At 43.6% G+C, this 19,593-nt stretch overlaps 2 protein-coding genes across 5 annotated transcripts in view; one reads left to right on the top strand and one right to left on the bottom strand.

The window, feature by feature from the left end:
* Positions 1-15,584, bottom strand: part of Drp1 (dynamin related protein 1) — an 83,115-nt gene extending 67,531 nt beyond the window's left edge. For all 4 annotated transcript variants that reach the window (XM_076176593.1, XM_076176595.1, XM_076176594.1 and 1 more), the window contains exons 1-4: positions 15,378-15,584; positions 7,523-7,667; positions 6,245-6,453; positions 2,392-2,602 (exon numbers count right to left, since the gene is read on the bottom strand). In XM_076176593.1, the coding sequence (XP_076032708.1) occupies positions 2,392-2,602; positions 6,245-6,453; positions 7,523-7,667; positions 15,378-15,479 (667 nt within the window). In that variant the 5' untranslated portion in view covers positions 15,480-15,584. The remainder of the gene's footprint in view (positions 1-2,391; positions 2,603-6,244; positions 6,454-7,522; positions 7,668-15,377) is intronic.
* Positions 15,585-15,950: 366 nt separating this feature from the next.
* On the top strand, positions 15,951-16,301 carry LOC143020164 (uncharacterized). The gene has a single exon (XM_076176327.1). The coding sequence runs from the start codon at positions 15,951-15,953 to the stop codon at positions 16,299-16,301; it is 351 nt and encodes a 116-aa protein (XP_076032442.1).
* The last annotated feature ends 3,292 nt before the right edge of the window (positions 16,302-19,593 follow it).

Below are 19,593 nucleotides of genomic sequence, written 5' to 3'. Positions count from 1 at the left end.
AACATGCTAATCCCTCTGAAACTACTACATTCACACTTGTCCCCTTTTCCCTTGTAAAGAGGAACTATACAGGCACTCCTCCAGCACTCTACCCTCTCTCCAGCAAACATTAAATAACCTCACCAACCAGTCCACCATCACTTGACCTCCCTTTTTCAGACATTCTGCATGGCATCCATCCAGACCAGGTGCCTTACCTGCTTTCATCATCTTAACAACTGCCTTCACCTCATCCTTCCTTATTTCTCCTCCATCACTCTCATTTTCTTCGCATTTCCCACTGCAGCTATCTTTCCCTCCCTATCCTCCTTCACATTTAGCAACTCCCTAAAATATTCTGCCCATCTTCCCCTTACTGCCTTCTCTTCCATTATCATCTCTCCATCTGCACCTTTTACCTTTTCTTTTCTACTTGATTCGCCTCCTCTTCCTCTCTTAATTTCTTTCCAAAACATCTTTTTATTACTGTCAAAATTTTCTGTCATACTCTTACCCCATTTCACATCTGCTCTCCTCTTTGCAACCTTTACCTTTTGCTTTACTTCTTTTTTCTTTTCTTTGTACCTCTCATAAGACTCCCTTGTCCTATTTTGTAACCAATCTGTGAAAGCTCGCTTCTTCTCTTCTACAACCTTCTTTGTTTCCTCATCCCTCCATTCACTACCCTTTCTTCTATTTCCCCCTGTCCTTCTTGTTCCACACACCATTCTTGCACACTTTATGACTCCCTCCTTGAACCATCCCCATTCCTCCTCCACACCCAGCTCTACTCTATCCTTTACTCCCTCCCACTCCTCCTTCAGCTTCTTTCCGTACTCCTTCTCCTTTTCTTTTTCATTCAGAGTTCACTCTTAGAACCTCCCTACCTTTTGTCCCTTTCCTCTTTCTCCATCTATCCTCCACTCTCAACTTACCTTCCACCAAAAAATGATCTGATATCCCCCCACCCTCTCCCCTTAGCACATGTACATCCTTAACTCTTCCTATCATAATCCTATTTACCACTACATAATCCATTAGTGCTCTATCTACCACCCTTCCCTCCACCACCCTCTCCCATGTGTACTTATGCTTGACTGTATATATATATATATATATACTATTAACATGTTTGTATGGATGGAAGCTCGCTGGCTGAGCGGGTTAGGGCGTCGTTACTTGCGGCGAAGATCGAGGTGAGGGCAGTTCAAATCCTGCCACCAGTGAAGTAGAACCAAGGGCATGGTTCATTAAATTCCACGCTACAAAGCCCTCTGCTAGGGGCATCGTCCTAGCCTCCCGATAGGGGGGAGTGTGTGACGTTAAACCATATCATCATGGATGATGTTGTGATGCATGAGGTGGAATGGGTGGGGGGATAGGGGGTGAGGTGGAATGGGTGGGGGGATAGGGGGTGAGGAAGTATGTGTGAGAAAAATTTGATGCAGCACGAAGGGATTTCTCCCCGTCTTCTCCTTTTCTGCATGAGGGGACAGAGAGGAGGAGTTGCTGATTTTAATGAAGTGGCCTTGCTGTGGATGTGCCGTGTCTTGTGACACTGATTCTGACCCAGGGCAGGGGACAAGATACAGGGATGACCCGTCATCCAGGAGGTGCCAAGATAAGAGGGAGGGTAGAGGGTGTAGGGGAGTGGAGTGTATTGGGGATGAAATGGGTGGGAATGGTTTTTATGCCTTTGTTTTTTGGCTACCTCTCTTGTAAGGGGGAAAAAGCCTTTGGTATATGTATGTATATGTTTGTTTATTATTTAACTTTACCTATTTTATTCATTATTATTTATATTATAATTTTTATTTATCATTATAATTTTTTTCACATCCAACCTTGTTATGGTCCAAAAGATCTCCTGTCGACATGCTCCTCCTTTATAATCCTTTGTAAGTATATGAGGGAAATAGGAAAAGTGTTGAAGTGAACAAAGACAATACAAACAAAGTTTATACGAAGACAGGTGTGTGATGGTTACTCTTTAAGAAAAAAGTCAAGGATGGTGGATGAAAAGGTGGTCGATAAAGCATTAAAGGACTATGTAGTGGTATCTCAGGGAAGAATAGGAAGAGTTCTGTATGTCCATGTTCTTAGAAGAGAGAGAGGGGTAATGTCAGATAATTTTTTGGTGGAAGGAATGTTGAGAGTGGAGGATAGGTGGAGAAAGACGAAAAGGACAAAGGGTAAAAAGCTGCTTAGAGTAAATAATTTAAATGAGAACCTCAGACAAGTGTGGGAGGTGGTGAAGGATACAGTAGAGGTGGAAGCACAATAGGAATGACCCTTTATCCACGAGGAGCTAAGATGGGAGGGAGGAAAGGATGGTGGATGGAAGTGGAATGGATAGGAGTGGGTATATGCCGGGGGAAAAGCTCTTGATATATAGATAAGATTATTACTCACCAGCATCCATGAGATCCAATTTGGTAATAACAGCTAGAGTTCTTCTGCCATCTGGGTCCACTTCTTTGGAAAGTTTAAGGGCTTCTGATGTGGCCATGTCCATATTAGCTGCAGTTACAGCCAAGATGATCGAATTAGGATTACCAATAAAATGAGTCAAAAGGTCTCGTATCTGAACCTCTATGTCTTCTGGCTGATCACCAACTGGAACCTGAAAATCACCAGACACAAAAATATGTCAGTATATGCAACACTTTCTGTAGAAAAATCCATAGCAGATAATTCTGTTTGTACCGTTTTAGTGGCAGAAGTGGAAGGAGTGGAACGGGTCGAAGTGGGGGGCGTGACTTTGACTAGGCTATCTCCCTTATAATGGGTAAGAAGCCCTTGGTATATAGACTGTTTTAATGCAAGGTGGTGACCCAAACTTACATATGTAAGGACAATTTTTACCTGTCTTGGGAGTGTGGGGCAAATGATAAGTCCCAAATTAATGCAGTCCTGCACAACAGACATTTATTCTCTGGAGAGGGGTAGGGGGTGGTTATGTGTGAATGATATTTTTATGCAATTTGAAGGGATTTCTCCCCATCTTCTCTTTTTCTACACAAGGGGAGTGAGAGAGGGGGGTTGCCAATTAAGTGATGCAGCCTTGCTGTGGATGTCCAGTGTCTTTCTACATTGCATATGACCCAGAGCAGTGGGCAAGAGAGAGGGATGACCTGTCATCCATGAGGAGCTAAGATGAGAGGGGGTAAAGGGTGGTGTATGGGAGTGGAATGGAAGTAACGAAGTGCCTTTGACTTGGCTACTTCCCTTAGAAGAGAGAAAAAGATCCTGGTATATAGATAGGTAAAATAGAATCTTTACGCAATAACCAATCAACCTATTGCCCCTAATGTATGTATTTACCTAGTTGTATCTTATGGTGTCTCATCTTTGTATCTCGCAGTGTCTTGTTTGCTCTTAAATTCATGTATAGTTTTTGCACACACTATTGTTTTGTCCAGTTTGTTCCAGATATCCACCACTCTGTCTGGATTTTTTTTTTTTTTCAGGTTTCTTCTATTACTGTCCTTTGAGTTTTTTTTTTCATGTCCTTTTGTATTTCTCTTATCCCAATGAGTGAGTCTCCTCTATCAAAAACTTTCATGATTCTGTAGATGGTCAGCAGGTCACCTCTTTCTCTTCTTTGCTCCAAAGTCAGTAGTTTCAATTTAGACAGTCCTCATATGACAGGGTTGAAAGTGTTGGGGCCACTTTCGTGGTTGTTCTCTGGATTCTTTCAATTTTCTTATATTTTTTTTTTTGGTACTGGGTGACCATGGCGTCACAGCATAATCAAGTCTAGGTCTTATTAGTGTGATTAGTATATATTTTTTTAATTTTTAACCATTTAATTTAATTTAGTAAAAGCCACTTTTATTGATCTTAGCAAGCTGTAAGATTCTCTGACAATTTTGTTTATCTGTTTATCAGGAGACATGTCATTTGTGATGATTAATCCCAGACCTTTGTCAGATCCCACTTTATTTACTTCCTTTGTTCCGATTTTATATTGTCCTGATATTCTTTTTTATTTTTTCCAAACTCCATTATGCTACATTTCTTAATGTTGAAGTCTACTTCCTACTTCTGATTCCATTTCCAAACCTTGTTCAGGTCTCTCTGTAGTGATTCACAATCCGTTTCAGTATTCACTTTCATCAGCAATTTTGCAATATCTGCAAAGAAGCTCATGCAACATTCCACATCTTCATCCATGTCATTCACATAACAAACATTATTGGAACCAATGCTGATCCCTGTGGAACTCCATTAATCACCTCCTCCCAAGCTGAGCTCTTTTCTCTGAGCACTATTCTCATTTTTCTGCCATGCAAGAAATCCTTCATCCACTTTATTAATTTACCTTGTATCCCTTTGCTTTTTCTTTTAGGAATGTCCCCTGTGGGGCTACAAGGAGAAGGTTGCCTAGTCCCAATCCCCGTCCCTTTCTTCTCGCCTCTTACAATCCAAGTGGAATTACTTGGTGGCAGTATTCTTTTCCCCCACCACAGGGATGATGAGAGGGAGGGTGGAGGGGTGTGGAGTGTATTCAGGGAATGATTTCATGCCTTTTCCTTTTTGGCTACCTCCCTTGTGAGGGGGAAAAAGCCTTGGTATATGTATATATGTATGTACCTTGTATCCCTCCTACGTTTTCCAGGGTTTTTTTTTAAATAATTTTTTGTGTAGTACTTTGTTGAAGGCTTTTTGTAAGTCTAAGAAAGCACAATCAGCCCATCCATCCCTTTCTTGTATTATATTTATTAGTTTTGAGTAGAAACAGGTTAAGTTTGTGGTACATGATCTTCCCTGTCCAAATCTAAATTGTCTCGGGTTTATTATAGTTTTCTTCCAGGTGTTCTATCCATCTATTCTTGATAATTTTTTCACAGATTTTGGCTACAGTGCTTGTAAGGGAGACCAGTCTGTAATTTGTTGGTTCTTTGTTTCCTCCTTTATATATTGGTACAATATTGGCATTTTTCCTTCTCTGAGTGAGCAACACAGCCAATCCTGGAATCCTTTGGGGCACCCATATGAACTAGAGCCACATATTTTGTCCACGGTAGAGTAAAATCTCTACTCTTAGAGAAACAATGCTACTTTTGTACTGCAACTATCCCTCCATTATACTGTTCCCCTCTTAAAACTATCCTGTACCTATTCATTGAGTATATATTTTCTTTTTCACCTCTGTCCCCTACAGTAAGGGAGCAAAGAATTCTGTCACTGACTTTCCCCATGTGGATCATAATAGGCAGCCAAGTTGGACAAAGTGATGGGAGTAGGTATCCTGCTGTCTGTAACATTACCCTATGAGAAGTTAAGGCATATGAGGGTCTGGGAGATTTCCAACCAGAACCCTAAGATTTGGGTCATTAAATGTGTGCAGGTGTGGTACATATGAGAGAAAGAGAAGATATAGGTAGTCTGTGAGAAGGAAAATGGATTGGTTGGCATCAAGTGAAACTAAGTTGAAAGGCTGAGGTGATTTTGAGTTGGGGAATGTGTCAGGAATGACAAAGGGGAGAGGGAAGGAGAGGGTGGCTCCACTGGTAAGTGATAACATTGGGAAGTGTGTGGTGGAGTGGAAGGAAGTATTTTCAAGGTTAATGTGGTTGAAGGTGAAGATGGGATGGGAGATGTGGATCTTTGTAAGTGCACATGGACCTACAATTAGGTATATCCAGTGTTAGTCTTAGTTGGTCCATATGTCAATTCTGCTACTCATCCAAGCTCCTGCATTTCTTATCCCATGTTCAGCCTAAGTCGTTATAATGTATGGAACTACTCCCCTTGTTGTGTTTTTGGAGTCTTACCCCCACCTACACCTAAATTCTCCTCTGCAAAATCTGGCTTCAAGATGGCTTTGGAACTTTTGAAGCACTCTATAACTGATGAGGAAATGCGAAGCCATGCACGAACTTTGCAAATGATCCAAGATATAATCCTTCGAAAACAAAGCAAGTGGTCCATGAAGCAGACAAATCTGGATTCACTCTTCAAAACTTCCTAGCTTGTCAAAACCATCGGGTTCACAGTGAAACATATATGTCCCTCACAATGAAACAAATATGAACATTAACATATTTGTCAATGTAGTTTATAGTAGACCTTGGTTTTATGTACTGTAACCTTCTGTTCATTAAACAATAGCATAAAAAAAAAAAAAAAAAAAAATCCCTGGCATACCTATAAACTTCACATATGCAAACCACCCTTGGTCCAAATTAATCTGGATACTGGAGGAATTAATTCTTATCTTTATATTTCAATCACAGCAAAGTACATAGAACTTGTTTACCTTTGTCAGTCCTGGCAGATCTACCACCGTCAAATTGACAACTTTATTTGAATAAATCTTGAGCCTAATAGGGTCACTACAGATTCCTTTGTTACTTCCAGCAATCCTGTCTGTTTCCTTTTCAATTTCTTTCCGTACTTCATCAAAATCTGTAAAGATTTTGTCCTTCTGATGAAGAAACCTGGCAAACTCCTCCACATCATAGGTACCTGTACAGGAAAATAGGTCACTTGAATATATATAAATGATCAAAATACAATAATCATATGAGCACTCCCATCCCCCAGACCACTAAATTCATGTATGCTAGTCTAGGCAAATTATCATTTTGTTGATAAGATTTGATTTGGTTAGTTTAGTTTAGAAGAAGATGAAAACAAAAGAGAACAAAACACAACTGAAATATAGCATAACTTACATGGAAGAAACAGGTAATGGAGATGTCTTCACATCATCCAATATAACACCATAAAGAAAAAAAGCCATGTAACAATACATAACCTCTACTGCTCATAATCTAGAGGTACACAAAAAAACTAGTACTTATTGGTTTACCAACCTGTCCAAGTTACCGATTTTTTGTTGTTGTAAAAGCCATAATGTCACTATATCTACCTGTATGTACCAAATGGATGGCTGAGAAAGGTATACCCTCACACACATTTACTAAAAGCACTTCCCTTTTAAATTGGGGGTGGTTGAGTCAAGACACACATCCACATTATAAACAAATTCAACCATCCCTCCCAACTCAACATCTTGAGATAAAGGGTCACCCTGCCTCTACCAAAATGCTTTGGTCAAGAGCAATGCATTGAAGTACTGCTCTTTCAAAGCAGGGCCCAACTGCCAGTATTGGCTCAACCTCACCATTTCACTGTAGAGGTCCTGCCCTGTTGGTTCATCAGCATGAGCACACAAGTTCTTACTTTCTTGCTTCTCCTGTGTCTCCCATATCTTTACCTTTCTTTATTCACTCTCCTCCATTCCCATTCCTTCTGTCTCCTATCAAGAGCATTAGGTTTAACAACTTGAACAGCTGCCCAGGATGTAACACTTCACCCCATACCATACAACACATAATGGAAGACTGCATTATACACAATCATGCATGCAAACAACACAACATACACTCTATAAAGGATTTGTGGGAAAACACAGTTTTGGCTGTGACATTCCTTGGGGAGACGGGACTGCTCGGACAGTCTAGGGAACGACAACAACAACTTGCTCTCCAAGTGTTCCCTCAATCTTCTTTTGGTCCTTCCTTTGACTTACCATCTTCAGCTGAGCGATGTTCTTTATCTTCTTTGTTTGTGTAGACTAGCTGAAGGACAAGAGGTCTTCTTGTGACAATTCCAGTTCCTCGAGGCAAGAATGAACGACCCACTAAGGACTCTAATACACTACTCTTGCCTGAACTCTGTAACATGAAAAAGTCCCATAAGCATACACAAACAAAATAAACTGGCTACCACGTAGTCCAACTAATCTAACAAAAGTTCATCATTGATTACTTGCATACATACATATACCAAAAGCTTCTTTCCCACTTATAAGGGAGGTAGCCAAAAAAACAAAGACATAAAAACCACTCAAACCCCTTTCATCCCTATCACACTCCACTCCTCTTCCCTCCCTCTTATCTTGGCACCTCCTGGATGACGGGTCATCCCTGCATCTTGTCCACTGCCCTGGGTCAGAAGCAGTGTCTGAAGACAAAGCACATCCACAGCAAGGCCACTTCATTAAATCAGCGACCCCCTCTCCATCCCTGCATGCAAAACAGGAGACAACGGGAAGAAATCCCTTCGTGCTGCATCAATTTTTTCTCACACATACTCCTTCACCCCCCATCCCCCACCCATTCCACCTCACGCATCACATCATCCATATACAACCATTCTCCATTCACCCCTATCTTCTGTCCTCTCCCGTCCTTCCTCAACAGATATTCCCCTCTTCCCCAAAGGCCCTTTTACCCTATCCATCTCATCCTAGGTCGACCCATCATGTTCACTCCTTCCACACCTCTTTTACTAACCTTTCTTCACTCATTCTTTCCATGTGTCCAAAACATCCTAATACTCTTTCATCCACCCTATCTCCCAACTCCCTTTCCACCCCAGTTCTCCTCCTCACCTCCTTGTTTCTCACTCTATCTAGCCTAGTAACCCCCCATCATACTTCTCAGACACCTCATCTCAAACTCCTTCTCTCTTCCTCTCTTATGTTCCATGTTTCTGCCCCATACAGTGCTGTTGGCACAATTACTCCTTCATACAATCTCCTCTTAGCCTCCATTCCCAAATATCTATTTCTCATTACACTTTTTAATCCACCAAGGCATTTACTTGCTTTTCTCAATCTATATTCTACCTCCACCTCCACTCCTCCCTTTCCTGCCACATTAGCACCCAAGTATCTAAAACTATCCACTTCCTCCAGTCGCTCTCCCTTAATACTCACTTCCAGTCTGCTGCCACTTTCACCCCTTGTACATCTCATCACCTTACCTTTACCCACATTTATCTTAAACTTCCTTCTTTCACACACTTTCCCAAACTCTGTCACTAACTTCCTCAACCCCTCCTCTGATCTTGCTACAAGTGCAGTGTTGTCCACAAACAACAGCTGGCTAATCTCCCACATTTCATTTTCTTTAACCATCTCCAATCCCTGACCCACTACCCTTGCATTTACCTCTTGCACCACCCCATCCATCTATAAATTGAACAGCCAGGTTGACACAACACATCCCTGACAAAGTCCCACCTTTACCACAAACCACTCTCACCATTTCCAATCCTGACAACCTCTACTACTCTCGTAAAAACTCTTGACAGCTCCTAGAAGCTTTCCTCTTATCCCGTATATCTGCATAACCTCCCAGTGTGCCTTCCTGTCTACCCTGTCATAAGCCTTTTCCAGATCCCTAAAAGCCCAAAAAACATCCTTACCTTTTCCTTTAGCTTTCTCACAAAGCTTACCACAAAAATCTGATCTATGCAACCTCTACCTGTCCTAAACCCACACTGTTTCTCACCAATTACTCCCTCTGTTCCTCTCCTAATCCTCTCAATCAAGACTCTCTTTCACCTCCCCTTGTCACCACTGTCACTTAAATTTGACTTGTAATATCACTCGTCTCAAGGCCCCTTGCCTCTCGTTACGTGAGTTTCACTAATATTCAAGTTCCTCTTAAGCAGTAGGCCCAATGCCTTCTTTTTCCTGTAGTCTCACTATTTTCTAGGCCCCATGCCTATTCCTCTCGTCCTTTGGGTTAATAAAAGGGTGGTGAATTTTCTTTCTTCTTTCACTGTAATTTCACCTGCTTACACTCGGGATCTCTTTCTCTCGTCTCTACATCGTCTCCTGATCCTCTCTCTACACCCTCTATATCTTGTGACGAGATCCCGTATCCTACGCTAAGCTACCTTCGTCTGACGTCACTAATTTTTCTAAACCAATCACCAGTTACTTTTCAAATAAATGTCACTCCTTATGGGCGTGACTTTGAATTCATGCACCAATAGTTTTTCCTCCTTCTCCACCTTGCACCAAACCGGAAAGCCATTACAATGCCACTAGCAATATTGTTTATCTCAGCATTAGTCAAACGAAGCTAACCTGCGCTTACAAAGTTTTGATACATAATCGATTATAAAACAGTCACCACCGTCGGTGTGTTTACATAGACAAAACGTCGCCCTCACATAGACATAACATCGCCCTCGACCAGGCGTCGAGTCTGAATTATTCTAATGCCCTAGCTCATTTCCATTCGTACACTACCGGCCTCTTACACTCTCCCATAAGCCTTCCCATCTACACTTAACATGCTAATCCCTCTGAAACTACTACTCACATCTGTCTCCTTTTCCCTTGTACAGTGGAACTATTCAGGCACTCCTCCAGTCCTCCGGCACTCTACCCTCTCTCCAGCAAACATTAAATAACCTCACCAGCCAGTCCACCATCACTGTTCCTCCTTTTTTCAGACATTCTGCAAGACATCCATCCGGACCAAGTGCCTTACCTATTCTAATCATCTTAACAACTGCCTTCACTTCATCCTCCCTTATTTCTCCTCCATTTTCCTCACTCATCATGGTCATTTTTTTTAGCATTTCCTACTGCAGCTATCTTTCCCTCCCTATCCTCCTTCACATTTAGCAACTCCCTAAAATACTCTGCCCATCTTCCTCTTACTGCCTTCTCTTCCATTACCATCTCCATCTGCACATTTTACCTTTTCTTCTCTACTTGCTTTGCCTCCTCTTCCTCTTAATTTCTTTTCCAAAACATCTTTTTATTACTTTCAAAATTTTGTCATGCTCTTACCCATTTCACATCTGCTCTCCTCTTTGCCTCCTTTATCTTATGCTTTACTTCTCTTCTCTTTTCATATGATTCCCTTGTCCTATTTTGTAACTAATCTGTGAAAGCTCACTTCTTCTCTTCTACAACCTTCTGTTTCCTCATCCCACCACTCACTACCCTTCCTTCTATTTCCTCCCGTCCTCCTTGTTCCACACACCATCTTTGCACACCTTGCAACTCCCTCCTTGAACCATCCCCATTCCTCCTCCACTCCTAGTTCTACTCTATCCTTCACTCCCTCCCACTCCTCTCTCAGTTTCTTCTTGTACTCTTTCTCCTTTTCTTTCTCATTTAAGCAGTTCACTCTAAGTACCTCCCCACCCTTTGTCTTTTCCACTTTCTCCATCTATCCACTCTAAACCTAACTTCCACCAGAAAATGATCTGATATTCCCCCACTCTCTCCCCTTAGAACATGTACATCCTTGACTCTACCTATTATACTATCACTACATAGCCCATTAATGCTCTATCTACCACCCTCTCCTCTAAACCTAACTTCCACCAGAAAATGATCTGATATTCCCCCACTCTCTCCCCTTAGAACATGTACATCCTTGACTCTACCTATTATACTATCACTACATAGCCCATTAATGCTCTATCTACCACCCTCTCCCATGTGTACCCATGCTTGACTTTCTTCCTAAACACTGTATTTGCTATCATCAACTCTCAAGACACATCTCCACCATCAAATCTACCCTACGATTCTTTCCTGGAACTCCACATTTCCCAACCACTCCGTTTATTGGTTCATTTCCTACCCTAGCATTAAGGTCCCCCAATGATACTACACTGATGTTTCTCCCTAATCCCTCTATGCACTCATTCAAATCTATCCAAAAAGCCTCCCTTTCTTCTACACTCTTCTCACTACCAGGCCCATATGCACTTACAAAAACCCACATCTCCCTTCCCAGTTTTACCTTCATCCACATTATCGCTGAAGAAACCTCCTTCCACTCCACTACACATTTTACCTATCTCTTCACTTACTGGTATAGCCACCCCTTTTCTCTCCCTCTACCTCTCTTCACTCATGAGAACCTCCCAAACTCACACTTGCCCTTTCCTCTCAACTTAGTTTCACTCAAAGCCAACACATCCATCTTTCTTCTCAAAAACATACTGCCTATGTCTTCCCTTTTACTCTCATCTATACTACATCCACACACATTAAAAGACCCAAACCTTAGGGTACTGGTTGGAAAACTCCTAGACCCTCTTATGCCTTTACTTTTTTTAGGAATGTCCCCTGTGGGGCTACAGGGAGAAGGATGTCTAGTCCTAATCCCTGTCCCGTTTTTCTCGCCTTTTACGATTCAAGTGGGAGGACTTGGTGGCAGCATTCTATCCCCCACTACAGGGTAGGCGAAAAAAGGAAATAAATATTCAGAGAAATGGCACAGGACAATAACAAGGGGTTGGGGGACAGCATAAAAGAGGGACAGTCGCAGTATAATAAAAGTGTCATTTCTCTGTGAACAGTCCTCCTCTATCACAGACAAAATGATGTGTGGCTCTGGTTCATAGGGGCACCCCATATAGACCCTAAAGTATCAACTGCATGCTACTTTACCACAATAACATGCAGCCAATACCCCAGACAGGGAAATTATAATACATGAACATAATATGCAATTTTCTGGGTGGAAATAACAAAAAAAAAAAATTGCTAAAAGCAAATCTACAAATGAATGAAGCTACTAGGATCCAGTCCAAATGCCATGTTGATCTGTCCAATCTAGTCACTGTCAGTTAGATGGTGGCTTTCACATTTTGGACTGGGTGTTCTCGAACTCCAGGTGACATTAATAAGCACTGTTACATACATACATACATATACCAAGGCTTTTTCCCCCTTACAAGGGGAGTAGCCAAAAAGAAAAAGGCATAAAATCACTCCCACCCATTCCACCCCCCTCCACCCTCCCTCTTATCTTAGCACCTCCTGAATGACGGGTCATCCCTGCACCTTGTCCACTGCCCTGGGTCAGAAGCAGTGTCGCAAGACACAGCACATCCACAGCAAGGCCGCTTCATTAAATCGGCGACCCCCCCTCCGTCCCACCATTGCATAAAATGAGAGGACGGGGAGAAATCCCTTCGGGCTGCGTCAAAATTTGCTCACACATACTACCCGCCCATTCCACCTCATGCTATCACAACATCATCCATATACAACCATTCTCCATTCACCCCTGTCTTCTGTCCTTCCTCAACAGACATTCCCCTCTTCCCCAAAGCCCCCTTCACCCCATCCATCTACCTCATCCTAGGACGTCCCCTCATGTTCACTCCCTCCATATCTGCCTTCCACACCTCTTTTACTAGTCTTTCTTCACTCATTCTTTCCATGTGTCCAAACCATCCTAATACTCTTTCATCAACCCTATCTCCCAGCTCCCTTTCCACCCCCATTCTCCTCCTCACCTCCTCATTTCTCACTCTATCTAGCCTAGTAACCCCCATCATACTTCTCAGACACCTCATCTCAAACACATTCGAACTCCTCTCTTCTTCTCTTATGTTCCATGTTTCTGCCCCATACAGTGCTGTTGGCACAATCACTCCTTCATACAGTCTCCTCTTAGCATCCATTCCCAAATGTCTATTCCTCATTACACTCTTTAATCCACCAAGGCATTTACTCGCTTCCTCATTACACTCTTTAATCCACCAAGGCATTTACTTGCTTCTCCACTTTCACTCCACCTTTCCCTGCCACATTTGCACCCAAGTATCTAAAACTATCCACTTCCTCCAGTTGCTCTCCCTTAATGCTCACTTCCAGTCTACTGCCACTTTCACCCCTTGTACATCTCATCACCTTACTTTTACCCACATTTATCTTTAGCTTTCTTCTATCACATACTCTCCCAAACTCTGCCACCAACTTCCTCAATCCCTCCTCCGATCCTGCCACAAGCGCAGTGTCGTCCGCAAACAACAACTGGCTCACCTCCCACTTTTCTCCATTTTCTTTAACCATCTCCAATCCCTTGCCCACTACCCTTGCATTTACCTCTCGCACCACCCCATCCATGTATAAGTTGAACAGCCAGGGTGACATATCGCATCCTACTCTCTCCATTTCCAATCCTGACACAAGCCCTACTATTCTCATAAAAACTCTTGACAGCTCCCAGAAGCTTTCCTCCTATCCCGTATACAAAGACAATAGGGTTTCCTTGGACTTTATGAGAAAACATGGGGTTCTGCCATCATCTGCTAATTGCCTGAGATACAATAATAATCAGGCCATCAGCATCAATGATGGCGGCGACAATCCAGATGATCTTTAGAATTTGAGGTACCAAATCACTAAATATAGGTTAGGTTAACTAGGTCAGTTATGTTAGGTTAGGTTAGCTTAGGTAAGAATAGATGAATTTATTATCCTTTCATTTCTTTAACCTTGGTATCTATCAAAACAAACATGGCGTATCATTCAACCACTGCAACTTCATTCTTTAGTAAATAGGTTTTGGCAACTTTTGTTATTAATTTTTTCCAAGATGTAATATAATTTACAAAATTAATACTTAATTTTCTATTGCTATATTGTGTAGGTGTACACTTTTAAAAATTTACCCTTGCTTCTCTCAATCTACATTCTACCACCACATTCATATCCTAGTACCTAAAGCTATCCACTTCTTCCAGCCTCTCTCCCTTAATACTCACTTCTAATTTGCTACCATCCTCTCCCCTTGTACATCTCATCACCTTGCATTTCTCTTCAACTTCCTTCTTCTGTACACCTTCCTAAACTCCACCACTAACTTCCTTAATCCCTCCTCTGATCCTGCTACAATCCCTAGACAACATCTTCCCTCGGTTCTGTTCCAGTATCACATAAACACATTTTCACTTCTATTTTGCATTTGAAAGACCTTTTTCCTACGGCATTGTTACAGTAGGTTAAGTTAGGTTAGGTTATAAATTAGGTTAGAAGCTATTGGACAAAGTAAATTTCATGTTAAATATCCATGTTTGCATGATTCTAGAATTTTACCCTTCCCTTTTCTGGACCAGCAGGGCTATAATAATAATAAGTTTATTTGGCAATGAATCAAATACATGAAATAAGAGATAATCATTGTGTTCTTTTCATTATCATAATGAAAAGAACACATAGTAACAGTTCAAAATTACAATTACAATTGCCCAGGATAACACAAAAAAGCATGTAAGCTTATTTCCATTGGCTCTGGTAGATGCAGCACAGTATCTTTAAACTTATTGTTGCTAAAAAAATTAATACTTCAAATTTCCTAAAAAAAAAAAAAAAATCAAAATGAAACATGATTGGCAAGCTCTCCATAGACTTGGGCTATTTTTTTTTTTCAAAATATATTGTTTACAATGATTTCTTGAAACCTTTCCTTTGAAAAACTATCAGAAGCAATATCCTTCCAAAACCCTATATTTACCCATTGTTCTTATTAAGTTAATCACTTTCAATATATCACCCTGTTTAGGTTTCTATTTGTAATTTGTTAACTACCCAAATAAGATTTAAAATTTTAACAGTTATACATTCTGAACACACCCTATCACCTATGGCTTAACACACAAATACTCAATATTTCCTAAAACCAAATATTTAACCAATGTCCTCTGAACCTGCAGGGTTCATAAATTGGGAAACATTAATGTAATCAAGTAAATTTTTCACCAAGTTCGAAACCTGACGATAATAATTGTATTTCCACAAGCGAAACCGATATTAAATCATTCCTAACCTGAGACCCCACAACAACAATTTGTGGGAGCTGAATAGCATCTGCTCCAACTGTATTGAAAACATCCTGTAATTTGTTTATCACGGGAATAAGGGCCTCCATTGTCACTCCCAACACCGACAGGGCCGTTTCCTCAGCCCCTAGATATGCAATAGTTGATCGTTCACTGCGCGAACGGTTCCGATCAGCTGCTGTTGGCGCAAGGAATAGATAAACAACGAAATGAAACTCCCGGTATGGCTGCGTGCCGCAAAGCTGAAAACTAATAATTTTCTTTACCAAAAGAGTGCGCTACAAGCGGTAAGCTGAAAGTTGTCGAATGCTGTTATTTTTCTGTGTGCACTATAGACTGTATAGATACACAATTTCTAGGAAGGTAGAGCAATTAATTAGGGAGAGCATAACAAATTATATGAGGAATACAGACGGATTAATAATCAAGTAAGAGCTGAAACTAGGTCTTCTGTAAGAACGTAGAGAAGACTATTGCACAAAACGTCAAGTCTAACCCAAAGATATTTTGGAAGTATGTCCAGTCTAAAACAAAAACTCCAGTCAGTATATGTAATAAAGATGACAATGAGAAGGCAACAGTACTTGCAGACTTTTTTTAGCTCAGTGTTCACCGAGGAAGCAGAAGGGTTAATACCAGAGGTGGAGGTCAAGGATATTCCAATGTTATCACAGATTGAATTATCTAGCGAGGAAATTATCAGTGTTATAGATAAACTACAAAGGAATAAATCCCCTGGACCAGAACGGCTTCATCCTCGAATTATGAAAGAGACAAAAGATGTAATTCCATATCCGCTTTGTAAGATCTTTAATCTATCACTTTTGAGCCAAAGACGACCCATAGATTGGAAACTAGCAAACATCTCGGCAACATACAAAAAAGGTGATAGAAGCGACCCAGGTAATTAGACCAGTTAGCTTAACATGTGTCACATGCAAGTTATTGGAATCAATAATTAGGAAAAGGGTTCTGGAACATCTCAAGGGCAATAAGCTGATTAGTAACAAACAGTACTGAGTATGGATTTGTGGAGGGGCGTTCGACGGTACTACAGATGATCACGGTCTTGGACAGATGGACTCGATTTTAGATGGAGGAGGAGTTGTCGATGTTGCATATTGCGATTTCATGAAGGCCTTCGACACTCTCCCCCACAGAAGGCTAGTTGAGAAGATCAAGAGTTATAACATCAGAGGAAACATTTTGTTATGGATAGCAGACTTTCTCAATGAAAGGAAACAAAGAGTGATTGTCAATGGAGTTGAGTCAGAATGGAAGGACGTGGTCATCGGTGTACCTCAGGCATCTGTGTTGGGTCCGCTACTGTTTGTTTTATATATTAATGACTTGCCAGATTCTGTAATCAACAGCGATTTTTTATTGTATGCTGACGACACTAAAGTATTCAGGGGGATTCATGAAAGCCAAGACTGTGAGAAATTGCAAGAAGATCTCGAGAGGATGAGAAGCTGGTCAGAGAAGTGGCTGATAAGATTTCACCCCAAAAAGTGTGTGATGAGAATCGGGAAATCAAATGTGGACAATATTAAATATTCTATGGAAGAAGAATTGACAGGAATCAAAGTGGAGAAGGATCTGGGAGTTGTAATTGATGACGAGCTGAAGTTCACAGCACACTTGGCTGAGAAAATCAATAAGGCAAATAGACTAGTCGGGCTAATATGAAGAACTTTCGTAACATTGAACGAGACCATATTCAAATCATTATACACTGCACTAGTCCGACCACATTTAGAGTACGCTAATCAAGTATGGTGCAAGATCTAAGGATATAGACCTTGGTATGGTGTCTGTGTGCAACAGAAACGCGGGGGGACGTTTGGAGTCTTTATTAATAAGTGGGTTATGCGTACAGAGGTGAGTCACAATAGAAGAGCTACATGCTCACAGTAAGACGGACAGTTCTAGACTGACTTGGGGGTAACGTCGTATTCCCTGCGCAGAGGGAAAACTATGCCACGTCCTACATATTTATCAATGAGGTCCTTGTAAACCTATGGTGCCCTGCTCGTGTCGAACGCCAAGGCCCATGATAACACTATACCACACCTCCCCACCCTCCGTGCTCGCACGACCACGGCGAGGGGAATGCTTACCCGCAAGCCCGGGCGAGCGGCGGAGGCGGAAGTGGGGGGCATCCGCGCATGAGGACGGCATGTCCTCCATCGAAGGAAGGGACGCGACGGGGCGGCTTCTCTCAAGACCTATGGTCGCTCCCGGAGATGGCGGGGCGTCAACGCGCTGTCGGACAGCGGAAGGGGCGGTGCGGAGCTTCCAATACGGAGAGATGGAGTTGGGTAGGGCGCGGTAGTCGGACGGGAGCCCGGAGGTCACGCAGGTCAGCGGGTGACCGTAGGCGGGGCTTATCCGTGCCGCGGCCCGTAGTCTTCAGAGCGCTCCGTCGGTGTCGGCGGCTGGCGACGGGTCGTCACTGCGGAGCGCCGGTATTGCCGGTGACGGAGTTCCTGGCGTGAGGAGGGGGATGAGCGAACGATGGTCCGTCATCCACGAGGAGTGGGGCCATCCAAACAGGCATGGCTTGCAATTGGGTGCGGCCCAGATAGCAGCAAGCGTCTCCAGTGGTAGTGGCGTATCAGGTTTCGGCATCCGTCGGAAACCGTAGGCCACACTGGACGAGGCGGAAGTGCGCGGTATTTCAGTCACGCATATAAACTGCGTCGGTGGCGGAATCGAAGGGGGTCCGCGCACGAGGGCGACAAATTCCTCGCCGAGCGGAGAGGTCGGCCCGGTGCTCGAAGGGCGCCAGCACGGGTGGCGGCGACAGAGCTCGCCTTACGATGGGCGTGACGATATCTTGCTGCACCATTGAGTCAAGTCTTCCTTCGCTTGAACCTGAAATGCGAGCGGTATCGGCCTGGGCGTGGGGCGTCGCGTCGGCTTGCAGGTGGGTTCTCACGTAGGAAGCAGTTGCGAGTGGCGGCCGGGAGCTGTCCATGGGCAATGTCAGCTCGGCGCACCTGTTTGCGTATGTCATCGCCAGGACAGGGTCCGGGAAATCGAGTGGGACTGGCAAAGCTGAAGGAGAGGAGGGGCGTTCGGACCTCCCCGTGAATCCGTATGGCGGCGTTGCGGTCCCTGTCTCCGACGTTGAGGTGATCCGGAAGCGTTCGTTGCGGGGGGCTAGGTGAGATATGTCGGCTGCGTCGTCGGCGCCAAGAGCGGCGTCTGTAGGCTGGTTCCAGATATCTCCAAGGTGCCTAGGTGCCGAGTGCCTATCCCTGTGATTCCGCACCTGTGTTGTCAGGCAATACGGCACGGGCACTGACAGGTGGCGGAGGGCGGTCACCCAGAAGTGTCCCGTTGAGGGAGGGGGGGCACGTGAGATACGTCGACCGCGTCGTCTGCGCTGAGAGCGGCGGCTGCAGAGCTCTTGATATCTCCAACATGCCTAGGTGCTGAGGGCCTATCCCTGTGATTCCGCACCTGCAAAGGGCAGCACATTGCGGGCGCTGACAGGTGGTGGAGGGCGATGGCCCGGAAGGCATTAGGACGGCAGGTGCCAGTCCTTCCGGGAGAAGGGGCGGAGAGTGCGTGCGTCTGGCGGGGGACCCCTTGCATAGTGACACGGTGCATGCGTGCAGGTCCTACTGGGCGTCCGAGACGGTCCCCTTCAATGCCTCCGGTGGGCGGCAGTGGTGTCGACTCCTCCTGCGGTGACGTAATTGCCACGGGTGTGCAGAGACAGTGTGGCAGTTCCTAAGCTGGGTGGGTGTGGCCTGTGCGAGTCAGCTAGGCCCCACGCGGGTGGCACTCGCGGTGAGCAAGGCGAAGCAGGACAAAGGCCTCCTTGTTCGCGCGGCCTGCTTTGGCCTGGGCCCCGTGCAGGGTGGCGTCCGCAGCTAGCAGGGCGGAGCAGTGGGACAAAGGCCTCTTTGTTCGCCCCACTACGTGCACGAACGCACGCTACTATCACTATCACACAATTTTGCACGGTTCCGTGCATGCTCATTGTATCGGCACTGCACTCACGGTCCAGCGTGTTCACTGTCGCCTATCGGTATAGTTCCGTCAGTACGCGCCACTGATTCACGTATCGTCCCATGTTTCATTGTTGCACACTGCAAGCAATTACAAGCAATTGCAAGCATCCTACTCACTGCGCCATGTGTGCAACAGAAACGCGGGGGGACGTTTGGAGTCTTTATTAATAAGGGTTAT

Source organism: Oratosquilla oratoria, chromosome 39, assembly GCF_046742065.1.
Source record: "Oratosquilla oratoria isolate Oo_2021 chromosome 39, ASM4674206v1, whole genome shotgun sequence".
Classification (NCBI taxonomy): Eukaryota; Metazoa; Arthropoda; class Malacostraca; order Stomatopoda; family Squillidae; genus Oratosquilla; species Oratosquilla oratoria.
The sequence above is the reverse complement of the archived record's forward strand: the minus strand, read 5'-3'. Positions and strand labels throughout refer to the sequence as shown.